The sequence below is a fragment of the Martes martes genome (genome assembly GCF_963455335.1).
Source record: "Martes martes genome assembly, chromosome: 2".
Lineage (NCBI taxonomy): Eukaryota > Metazoa > Chordata > Mammalia > Carnivora > Mustelidae > Martes > Martes martes.
The window spans coordinates 89,705,219-89,717,797 of record NC_137889.1 but is presented as its reverse complement, the minus strand read 5'-3'; the positions used below and the strand labels follow the sequence as shown (position 1 = coordinate 89,717,797).

Genomic DNA, 12,579 nt, shown 5'->3' with positions numbered 1-12,579 from the left:
GAAAGAGCAGAGGAGCAAGACATGGAAGTAAAGATGCTTGTTCCACTTCAGGCTTCCAGAACTTTCAGTTTTGAATGAAATTGAAAATCTTGCTTATTACCTGAAACTGCATTTAAAAATTTTCCAGTACAAGAGAACTGTTTATTATCTATGGTTGATCAAAATAGCTAGGGAAAAAACTGCTATGGAACCTATCAAATTTTCATCCAAGGACAACAAAGCAATAAATTTACTGAGAAAATTAATGGTGAGTGATGAAAAACAATAAAATTGATTTGTGATTGCAGCTAGGCTTTCGTTATCTTTTTTATCAGCTTTGTAAAAATGAGAAAAAGGTATTCCCCTGGGTTAAAGAGTCCTGCATGGTTGGAGGATTTCTGGCTGAATATCAACCCCAACTTGAATTCTGTTTCTGTAACTAGGAACTTTAACTCAGCCAGAATCTGTACGGTTGACCCGTCAACCCTGGATTGCTCTCTACTAAGCTTAGCAGGTTCGCTAAAGTAGTAACTGATTGCTAAGACAGTATATCTTGAATGCTCTCACCACAAAAAAGAAATGATGGTTATGTAACAGGACCGAGAAGGTGACATGATAGAGATGTTAGCTAGTGCAATGGTGGTGATCATTTTCAGTATGAGTGTATCAAATCGTCATGTGCTATACTTTACATTAACACAATGTTATACGTCATTTATATTTCAAGAAAGTTGCGGGGAAAAAAAAAGAAAGAAGAAAAGAAAAAGATACCACTAAACTCATTATATTTGAGACTAAGATTTATTCACACACACACAAAAAATAATCACAACCAAATATACACTAATTTAAAAAACAAATGTTATAGTGACGTAAAGTTTTATAATCTCTTTTTATAAGTGTGTAAAAGTATTTTGTTTCTACATAAATTTCTATTCATAAAAGAAGAGCAAACATTACAATGCAGTGACAGCTTGCGTTTCTTATATGAAAAGAACATAGACCAAACCCTGAAGCTTTTAGTTTACAAGGCTGTTACCATGAAGCCACACACTAAACTAATGATCAAAATTGGTATCTCTTTCCAGATCCATATACATATACCTTCACCAACTAAGCTGAGAAATAAGCATTTCATATTGTCTCCCATCCTGCTACAGTGTATTTTTTCTTTTTACTAAAAGCAGAGTAAGAAATTGCATTTTCTCCATCTAATTGACCTCAGTAGATGCACTGTCTAATTCATGAGAGATGCGAAATTTCAGGTGCTTATCTTCTTCCACACTCCCGGAGTCTAGGACTCGCTCATTTTCGTGGCTTTGAACAATTTGGCTGCTGAGTTCACTGCTGACTTCAGAATTTTCCTGACTACCAATCTCCTGGGAATGCTTACTGCTCTCTTCACTTGCTCTCAGCTTATACTCCCTGGTATGCCTGCGGCTCTTGGTTTCCATACTATGGTCATCCATCTGACTGGTTTCCTGACTGTATCTTGCGTGGCTGTCCCCATGAGAAGTTCCCCGCACTGTCTGGGAAAGAAGGACGGCATTGAAGTCATCTTCCGTACTCTCACTTTTCACAAGTGATGTCAAGTCCTCCTCTGTAGAATCAGGATACTGAATCACAGAACAAATGGAAGAAGAATTAAATGAGGAGCCAAGGATGGGAATAGTCTAATTCTGCTTTCTAACTTTTAGACCAATTATAATGAAAATTGTCTAAATTTGGCTGCAGCAGAAAACAGGACTAGCGTGTTACTTTGTTTTTAACCGAGTCTTTTCACATATTCATCTCCTTTAGTTTAATAGATACATCAATTATGCATATGGTAAAGACTATGATTTGGGTCTCATGATCTCAGTTTTACATAAAGGGAAAGTGAACTGAAAGTTAAAAAGTAAAACGATTAGTAAGTGGCAAGGCTATGTGTCAAACTCAGATCCTTCAACTATAGATTAAGCAAAATTTGCAGCCCTACAGTTCATCTCAGGTATTTAACCTCAAAGCATGACCATTATATTGTGAAAATAATTGCTGTTTTCCGAAGTTTTTTTTCTTTAATCTAAAAAAGTGAATAGAATAAATGCTTTAGAGCCAGGATTTGGGAAAAGATCATTGTGATTGAGAGACAAAAGTAGGGAGAAATTGCATGAACTTAAACATAAAATCACCAAGTGAAAAAAGGTTTCATGTTCAATAGCCATAAATTAGAGGCACTTGGGTGGCTCAGTTGGTTGAGCACCAGACTCTTGATTTTGGCTCAGGATGGAGCCTGCTTGTCCCTCTCCCTCCCCTTTCCCTCTCCTCCTGCTCTCTCTCTAAAATAAATAAATTTTTAAAAACTTTAAAAAGTCATAAATTAGTAATTCCTACTGAATGAATGAATGAATAAATGAATGGGAATAGACACACTCTGGTTTCCTAGAATAGGGCTCGAATCATAAATATCTTATGTGTCTGTTTAAGGATTTACCTGGACTTCATATGTGTGGGACTTCTTCGATCTGGACCTCAGTCCATGAGCCACACTATCACCTCGGCCATCATTTGAGTCTCTTGTGGGGATAGCTGGAGTGAAAAATTGGGTTGCTGGAAAGTCAGTGGGAAAATCAGTGACCACTTCGTCAGACTCATCAGACTGGTTAGAGTCGTCATCTACGTCATTGGAATCCACAGAATCCTGGCTGTCCACATCGTCTCTGTCATCGTCATCCACATCCTCATGGCTTTCATCGGACTTGCTTGAGAGGGTCTAAAAAACAAGATGGCCAGAAAAATTGGGGTAATGGTTTTTATTTTCCCTTAGTCTTTCCTGGTGCATTTGTCTTACAGACTAATTTGGTTTCAGAATCTTTGCATTCGCAACACTGTATTCAGTGGTTTCTAGGAGCAAGGTGAGTATCTTCCAACTTCTTTTTTAACACCAGGATGAATGGAATCATAATCTGAGGTATTTTTCTTGCTTTTCCATAAATAATTACTTTCATAGACATTTTCAAGCCGTATATGTGAGTATAATGTTTCCATGGATAACATTGCTTTTCCTTATTCATATTAGATGTTATTTAAATTACCAAATTCAATGATGAAATGAATACAGATACATAATTGTGAGATTACTTTTTATTTGAAATGAGAATTCTCAGGAGATTGGAACATCCATGTATTAATGCATATACCAAAACCTAAAACCACCCCCTTATCAGCATGCATAAGCAAGAGGTGACTCCATTATGCTTGTCTGTCAACTGCAACTTAAAGCTGTCAACCAAATTAATCACTGAATATCTATTAAACTTCTGATTAGCAAATAAACTAGATTATTTATCTAACTTTCCTAGTTAGAGATTCTTTGCATATTTAAACAGATGTTAAGGAAAACAAATTTAACTTATCTCTTTGTTTAGCAAATATATCAATAGTCTTAATAAAAAACAATAACTGTCACATAAACCATTATGTTAGGAACAGAAATGTTCCCCTGAGATAAAATCTTGGCTTTCGTAGGCATTATTAGATGCTTATCAGATAGTAGATAAGACATTTACAAAATACCTTAAAGAAAATGTTAAGAGGCTTACTATGTCAAATAACAGACTTTAGTAAACATTTCCTGCCACACTAAACTCATCTGAAGAAACCTGGTATTTCTTTCTTTTTTTTTTTTAATTAACATATAATGTATTATTTGCTTCAGGGGTACAGGTCTGTGAATCATCAGTCTTACACAATTCACAGCACTCACCATAGTACATACCCTCCCCAGTGTCCATCACCCAGCCACCCTATCCCTCCCTCTCAACCCCCCAGCAACCCTCAGTTTGTTTCCTGAGATTAAGAGTCTCCTATGGTTTGTCTCCCTCCCAATCCCATCTTGTTTTATTTTTTCCCTCCCTACCCCCAAAAGCCCTCTGCCCTGCCTCTCAAATTCCTCATATCAAGAGATCATGTGATAATGAAACCTGGTATTTCCAAAGGTTAGTAAATACATGTTTGTTTGTTTGTTTTCTGAGCAGGTTTTAAATTGGCAATTTACCGTAACATTTGCTAATAGAATATTGTTGGAATCAAACCCAGGCCATGTCATTAGCAGAAAGAGTGGCTTCTTTCATCTCTCTATGGCATGGTCGGCTTCTGACTCACGGTGAGGACTCACCTTTTGTTGAAAATCATCATTTTCTTGAGAGAGCACAGTGTTCTGAAGAAGGAGGGACACATATCAGTTTATATCAAACATGTCTCATATTTTAATTCAAAAGTTAGCCTCTTCTACCCAAAGCAGGTCTTATTTTTCAGCCTCATAAGTGGGTGGCTTAAAGTGGGGAAAAGCTGACATAACCAGATCAATTGCTATTTTAAGCTCACATTTACCTATAGGCAGGAAGGATCCATTTAATTGGCCTGAATGGCCTGCATGATGGCTGCTTTTTGTTGTTGTTCTTTAATTGTGAGAAATTTAATTCTTAAAATTAGTTAAAATTAAAAATACCTGTAGTGCTACGAAAGTCTGCTTCTGAGATGGGTCAGGCTTTAGCCATGTAGCTACAGCACCTGGGTATTTGTGGTAAAGCTACAAAAAATGTTGCATATTTGTCATTATTAAAGAAAGAAACATGAGGATCTCTAAGTGATAAACTGAAAAAAACAACTGTACTTCACTGATCTTGATAGATAAGCATAATATGCCTCTCTATGGTCAACCAGAGCCTGAGACACCTCTTGTAACATTTCCTTTCTCCTGCAGATTCGCTTAATACACTCTTATATAGCACTCCCTTAGATCAGGCATCCTTTCAAAGTGATTTACAAATATTCATTTAATCCTCTCAACCCCCTGTGAGATAGGTATTATTATTCCCATTTTAAAGATCGAGAGAAACTCAGCCGCAAAGAAATTAAGGGCAGAGTTGGGGTTCAAACCCATGCAGACTAGCTGTTCTTAATGAGGCATCCTGTGCCTGCTGGACACCGTGCATTCCTGTCCTGTGCTTGCTAGCTGAAATATCCCCTCAGATAAAGCATGTCTAAAGCAGAGGTGCCCTTAATTAGTGGTGATCTTCACTGTTCCCTCTATGGAACAAGGAGGAACTCTCTGAGGCTGGTTGTCTGATACAATATCCTCCAGTTGTATAACATATGGTTGTTTAATTTAATTAAAATGGAATATAATAAAAAATTCAGTTCCTCAGTTGCAGTAGCTACGTTGTGAGTTCAGTAGCCACATGTGTCTAGTTGCGCTCTGGGTGGACCATGCAGAACTATAATATTATTATAATATTAACATCATGGCACAAAAGTTCCATTGCTCCAAGGTGCCAGAGGCGTGAATGGAATGATCTTTCCTTTAGTCAAGTTATTTATCTGGAAAATGACTATCCTAGGGCAGAGGAATGGAAATTGCTCTGAGTAACTGTCATCTGATGGGCTGTATCACCCAGAGCCAATCCCTTCCCTTCCCTGTCCTTGAGAATGAGAGCCCTGGCCAGTTCCACGGGTCCCTTTCACAGCCAGCCACCGGGTGGGGGAGGGGCTGGGAGGCAACCAGTCAGTAGCACTTGGTCTTTTCTCCAGGGCTGGCTCCAACTAGAGCAGCTTCATAGTGGGCTTCTCTGAAAGCTTTTGCTGGAGGAAAGGGTTCCTTGCCTTAAAAGATGTGAAACTACAGTTCTAGAGGAGTTCCAAGTTTCCCTCTCTCTTTTTTCTTTAATTTAAATATATATAAAGAGGATATGTAAATATGTTATAATTTATATGTATTTAATATATATATTTCCTGCTGCTACATGTAATACGCACTCAGAGAGAAGGCATTTATAAGTTAAATTTATGACTTAAAATAAGGTAACATGAAAACAATATAGCTGAACAGAACAAACAGATTTAAACCCCCCTGATAGTCATAACACTCACAGATAACAATGTTCATCTTCAAAGGGATAGCCTTATAACTTTCACATATTTCCGACTAGCTCTAAATTTCTAGGATTCTGGAAGGTTGAGCTCTTCTCTTATCTCCTAAATATAATTGAATAATCTTATAGCTTTATGTGCCACATTAATTCTATGAAAAAGTCACCAATTCTTGCCTCATATAGTGTGAACTCTATCTTCTCTGTAAATGTTAATTTTTCTGTCCTATTACTGTGCTTCAGTATTTGTTTTCTCAAATCAGTTGGAAAACAGACATGCCTATACCTACCTAGTTGCGCAACCAAACACATGCAGCAAACTTCTCCTAATGTCTTCATTCAGCAATCTCTTTTCAGTGACCCCAGGCAACTCTATACAGGCCTTTATTCTGTTTATCTGGGATTGAACTCTGTGTGCCTTTTAGCCTGAGCTCCTCAGAACAATGCCCATTTGTTGTTTGGCTGGCACAGTTTCACCCATTTTGGAAGGGCATGTACATCTATTGATTTGGTCTTAGGTTTGGTTAGGAAATTGTTAAAGTCAGCTGACAAGCATAACAGATCCAAACAGCATAAAAACCTTTCTTTTTGTAATGGGTTTCTTAGCCAATATCTTAGGAGATACTATGAATCATACAAACTGTCCAGTGTGTGAGACAGATTTTAAACTCAGTAAGCAAAGGATGGAATTTTCTATGTCTAGTACAGTATGTTGACTCATGGAAAGAAAAAGTCACATGACTTCATAGAATTCCTTTTACATAAATGACAATGGCCCAAAGAACTAGTTTGGTGTTAAGAGTATGTATTTACTAAAGGCTATACAGATCCTCCTCAACTTGCAAGGCGGTATGTCCCAATAAACCCATCACATGCTGAAAATACAGTAGGTCAAAGATGGATTTATTACACCTAACCTGCTGGGCATCATAGCCCCTCTTAGCCTAGTTTAAACATGCTCAGAATGTTTACATTAGTTGGCAGTTGGGCAAAAAGCACTTAACACAAAGCCCATTTTATAATAAAGTCATGAACATCTCATTTAATGTATTGAAGACTAACAGTGAAAAATGGAATTGTTGTGTGGGTACAGAATGGTTGAAAGCATATTGGTGTTTACCCTCGTGATGGCCTGGCTGATTGGGAGCTGTGACTCACTACTGCTGCCCAGCATCCCAAGAAAGTATTGTTCCATACATCGGTAGCCCAGGAAAAGATCTAAATTCAAAATTTGAAGTATGGTTTTCATTAAATGCATATGGCTCACCCACCATCATGCAGTTGAAAAATTGTAAATGGAACCGTCGTATGTTGGTGACCATCTGTAACTGTGCTTAGTACTGGCCTCGGTTGAAAGCCGGTAGTCAATAAATACTCATGAGTTAACAGATGACTATGAAAAAAAGTAAAATGGCAACAAATATGTTTGTAGTGCCTCTTGTGCAGCTGCATAAATCATCTGATTGCATGATAAACCTGAAAGATGCTTACCTGCTTTTCCTCAGAGCTCCCAGATTCAGCCTGCTTAATCTTTGAAACAGAAAAGATTAAGAGAGATTACAATGTGAATGTGTTCCTAGCACAGGCGAGCACACAATTCATTTATTTTGAGAAATATCCTTTAAGATTCAGTTGTACTCACCGGAATCGCATAGGCAATGCCTAAGAGGCAAAAGCAAATCACTGCAATTTTCATGGTGAATTTTCCTGCAAAATATTTTGAATATATTGAATATTTGATTTCTTTGTAGGGTAAAACAGTGATACCTGTTTATGCTACCACACTACAAAATCATTACAAATAAAATATATTTCCTGTAGAATATTTTCTACCTTTCGGAGAAAACTTGTGTTTTAATCACCATGGCCTTTTGAGTTGCTATTTGTAATGCCTCCTCTTTACTCCATCTCTCACTATTAGGCAAGGGAGAGAGGAATCTCACAAGGCTATATTCAACTTTAAGATTTAGAATTCCAGGGACACCTGGGTGGCTCAGTCAATTAAGCACCTGCCTTTGGCTCAGGTCATGATCCCAGGGCCCTGGGGGGCTCACCCCCACAGGGGGCTCCTTGCTCAGCAGGGAGCCTGCTTCTCCCTCTGCCTGCTCTGCCAGTTCTGCCCGGAGCTCTCCATGTGCTTCTGCTCTCTCTCTGACAAATAAATAAATAAAATCTTAAAAAAAAAAAAAGATTTAGAGTCCCAGGGATTATACCATTACTACGTGACAGCTCAGCTATCTCAACCTAAAAACAGATCATTAGTAATTGAATTAAAATAATAAGCTGCTGTTGGAATATTTATTTCTCAGGGAAGAAAAACACAAAGAGAGAGAGAGAAAATAAAACTATAGAAAGCAACTTGCTTTCTTCACTTTTCCAGCATGCATTTTAAGTGTGATTTTTAACCTAAATTATTAAAAAGGTACTACTTGGGTAAAATGAAGCTGTCTCAATGCTCAGTTATTTAAGAAAGGCATTCTAGAAATTTGAAACAAAAACCAAAACATTGAAAAAAGTCAACAGCTTTTCTATTCATGATAATAAGTCTGCATAGTGTCATATAGGTATCTTGGTGAGGAATTTAACAGCTAAATACAGAAGTGAAATATTCAGAAAGGTTTTTTTTTCCTTGAAAATAGGATGGATACATTTTATCATTGAAACATAGCATAATTATTAGCCTACATTGCCACTAAAGATCCTTTTCCTTTTAAATGGTTCCACAGCCATCTACCCATTAAATATATATATATATATATATATATATAGTCATTCAAAAGGGGCACAGAATTTTTCTTTTTTTTTTTCTTGATTGGAAGAAATCTTTCAGTTCTTTTGAGGACACCAAGCATTTTTGAGTTATATAAATGACTGGCTTTCAAAATTCCCAGTTACCTTTCTTCCAGGAAATCTGTAATACATCTGGCATGCTCAATTAAAAGACTAAAACAGCGTAAGTCTGCTTAACAGCTTCACAGTTCAGCTCTTTTCCTTACAACTTGCCCTTCCCGCCCTGAAATGAAGCCAAATGCCTGGGACAGTGAGGTTCGGGCTTACCTTGCTCTGTGGCTGGCTGAGAAGAGAGCCCAGTCCTGGATGATGCTGTTCTGCTCCCTTTCTCTTCCTGCTGCTGACAATCAGGACCTCCCAGAATTTAAACGCTGCTCCAGACATTCTCCACCAACACAGGGAGGCGGAGAAATGTGTCATGAGGTTTTTTTGCCACTGCCCAACCCACTTGCTCCCACACTTCCCCCTCTGGTTTTTGTGGTTAAAAAACAAAGAAGCAAACACACAGAAACTACTCTAGAGTTCAAACATTACTGATGCACAATATCATTAACTAGCTTTTTCATTTATGGGATTAGCATTTGGCATCATGGAAGGGCATGTAGGGGTCCTGTAGAAAAGTGAAGAGGAATGACTAGTTCTTTGAGTTTATAATGTTTGAATTAGAAGGAAAAAAAAGAATATAAATCAGTCTTAAATGAAATGGAATAGATTTTGGTTTCTTTCAGGTTAAATAACAGATAAGGTAATATATGCAACCAAATTTGCCTCACAATTTTATTTGCTTAATAGCTGCAAGGCTTTTGTTCAGGCGGAGGAAGAGTTCAGAGAGGCTCCCTCCATCCTTCGCTCCTCCAGGCTCAGTGTTGTGTTTTCAAGTATGTAGCAGTTTGTCATTTAGGCAAATGACATTACTAACACTAAATTCCATGTTTATGCCCCTTAAGTTGGATTTACAATGACCGTTCAAGGACACGGATTTTCGTCGCACCGTTTGAATTGTGTGGAGGTGGTGAATCCGGTAATTTGCTATATAAGACAGAAGAATGATAATTTACTCTATATGCCGCGGAAGTAAAGCAGCTTCTGATGGAGTGTTACTGCTTGAGAAGGCTGCTTCTGAGCCAGAGTGTGGCTCTGAGTCCCACACTGACATCCATTAGCTGTTTGACCTTGAGCAAATCTCTTAGCCTGCCTGTATTTGTTTCTTCTCCTGTCAAATGTACATATTACCTTGCTCATGGGGGTTGTGAAAAGTTTTAAATGAATTATTATGTGTAAAACTAACAATGCTTGGCACCTATTACACACATTTTTTATTTTTAGAAGAGCACGTTTTCATCATTTGTAATGTCTTTAAGTGGAATAGGTTATTAGGATGAGGTTAGATTATCAAGAGGGTAATTTGCACATCTGTACAGGAATGGATTGATTTATGAATCATCTTTTTTTCTAGTTTTTCTACCAATTATATATATAGTTTGTTACTTAATAAATAAAATGAAAAATATTTTTCTATATTAAAAAAGCTTTACTGGGTATTTAAAAGGTATTTAAATGAAAGAAAATTACAGATGAATTTTGAATATTGGACTGGAGAAACTAGGGGTAGCAAAGCTGTGAGTCCATTTTAAATATTTAATATTTTAAATATTTAATATTTGATATGTAATATTTAATATTGTTTTGAGATTACTTAACTTACTTAACTTCATCTACTTCTCTCAGTCATGAAATGGGGTTCGCACTATTCATTTACCTCACATCTCACAGTGTAAGAATTATGTGATATTAAAGATAAATGGTCTTATTTATTATTAGTTCTATCTAAGGTGTCAGCTCCTGTTTACTAAACGCTGCTTTTAATCGAAATATGGATTAAATAATTTCTTGCAGTGTTATTCAATAACTGTAATCCATAGGTTTTGGGACATTTGGTGGTGGGGGTATGTCTATTTTGGATGCATTCCAAATGAGTTGGTATTATTAATCGGGGGGATCTAATCACACATTTTAATAATTCAGATGGCAGCTATCTCTATAAAACATAAAGCATACACGTTATAAAGTTTCAAAATAGATTTCGTAGTTTTGCTTTTCAAAATTGTTTTTTCCCTTGAAACATATTACCCACATAAATTTGTCATGTTGTCCATTTAGTGGGGGGGAAAGTTCACAAATTCTAAAAACAAGATTTCCACAGGATTCACTATGGTTTACTTTGTGCCCACGGGAATGACTTAATACAAATTTAGAGAGTTATAGGAATAGGTTTTGCTGGAGTGGAGCCATGTTGAGATGAACCCTATGACCCACTCCAGGACTCTTCCGGTCATAGCTCCAAAGTGCCACACGATGGCAGCATTTCTGAAAGGGATTTCGGACCACAAATCTGGTTCTGTTTTCTCATTCCAGCAGCAGGATAGGACCTGTCACATATATAATGACAGAACTGTAAAACAGCTGTGGGACCTTCCATTTCTTGGAACGCCAGGTGAGAAAATATTTCCAAACAATGCTCCACTACACAATAACAAGGAACACAGAGGCCAAGAGAACGAAAGCATTCCTGTTCTGCTATGTCATAGCTTTTAGCAGTCCCAGGTAGACACTATTGTCTCCTTCCCCACTTCCCACACTCACTCAAAACGTTACTGATTCCGAGATCTCACTCATAGGAAACACTTGTGAATTCACAGTTAAAGAATGTGTCTGGGATGCTTGAGAGATGAGAAGATAAAGTGATTCGTAATGGAGGCAGTTGTGCAAAGTATGAAATGGATAGCGTGTTCATTCTGACTTTTTAAAAGCCTCCTTCTTCTTGCTTTTTGTAGTTAAACATGCCACTGACACTAATTTTTTTCTGAGTAAGATTTTCCAGCTGTCAGAATTAATGTGTTAAATGATTAAGGTCAGAAAGTCTTGATTGGGAGACTTGATCTATTTCCATTCTTGTTTAGGCTAATGAATGCTTGGTTATTAGAGTCAAAATGTCAAATCCATCAAAGTCCTTGTAAATCTTGTACGGGAAAAGGAAAAAGTTTAGTTGTTAAGCCGTAATGCAAAGAGGAATTTATGATTGTAAAATAGAGACACTATAAGAAGACATATGGGGACATATAAAAAAGTATTTTTTTCTTGAATGGCAAGAAAATTCTCAAATGGAAAAATTGAAGTGTCCAGATGTCACTGTTTTGTGGAGATTTGTGTGTGTGTGTGTTTGTTTTGTTTTGTTTTTCTTTTTTAAAGATTTTATTTATTTATCTGACAGAGAGAGACACAGTGAGAGATGGAACACAAGCAGGGGGAGTGGGAGAGGGAGAAGTGGGCTTCCCGCTGAGCAGGGAGCCTGATGTGGGACTTGATCTCAGGACCCTGGGATCATGACTTGAGCCAAAGGCAGACAGATGCTCAATGACTGAGCCACCCAGGCACACCATTGCGGAATTTTTAAAATACTGACTTCGTTTATTTGGATATTTCTAATTACATTCTTAGTAAGGTATAATTAACTACTTAAACTTTTTCAGCTCTGCAAATAATGATTTTTTCCCCTGAAACAATGTTCAGATAAAAATCCGGTATCTTGGGTACCATCACTAATCTGTCATAGAGAAGTAGGGAACTGTAAGTAACTAAGCAGAAACCTCCACAATATTCATCATTTGTTTTCTAAGGAAGAGGGTCATTATTTATTAGAGGAAAGGAAACAAGGGTGGAAGATAAGAGGGTGCTATTTTTAAGTTCAGATACAAAATTAGAACATTTCAGAAATAGAAAAAACAACCACCATGAAACTTTTATCCTATTGTTCAACAACTTAAATAATGAAGTTCAGCTCCTGAAGAAAGTGGCCTTACTATTGGTAAACATCACTGTCACTTAAAACAAAAGAGAAGTT

At 37.2% G+C, this 12,579-nt stretch overlaps 1 protein-coding gene across 2 annotated transcripts; it reads right to left on the bottom strand.

Annotated features, from left to right (window-relative positions):
- Window positions 1–763: 763 nt before the first annotated feature.
- Window positions 764–9,021, bottom strand: SPP1 (secreted phosphoprotein 1). Of its 2 annotated transcripts, XM_080830887.1 has the most exons (7): window positions 8,946–9,021; window positions 7,531–7,595; window positions 7,380–7,418; window positions 4,469–4,549; window positions 4,136–4,177; window positions 2,453–2,731; window positions 764–1,595 (listed from the first exon to the last, which is right to left on the bottom strand). In XM_080830887.1, the coding sequence occupies exons 2-7, from the start codon at window positions 7,582–7,584 to the stop codon at window positions 1,191–1,193; spliced, it is 900 nt and encodes a 299-aa protein (XP_080687013.1). In that variant the 5' UTR covers window positions 7,585–7,595; window positions 8,946–9,021; the 3' UTR covers window positions 764–1,190. The 2 variants fall into 2 exon arrangements, with proteins under 2 accessions (XP_080687013.1, XP_080687012.1); XM_080830886.1 differs by lacking the exon at window positions 4,469–4,549.
- Between the last annotated feature and the right edge of the window lie 3,558 nt (window positions 9,022–12,579).

Coding starts and splice junctions, on each gene's coding strand:
- SPP1 (XM_080830887.1), bottom strand. CDS start 7,584: ATGAAAATTGCAGTGATTTGCTTTTGCCTCTTAGGCATTGCCTATGCG. Junction 4,178..4,468: donor AGACTTTCGTAGCACTACAG/GTATTTTTAATT, acceptor CTCCTTCTTCAG/AACACTGTGCTCTCTCAAGA. Junction 2,732..4,135: donor ATGATGATTTTCAACAAAAG/GTGAGTCCTCAC, acceptor CTTGTTTTTTAG/ACCCTCTCAAGCAAGTCCGA.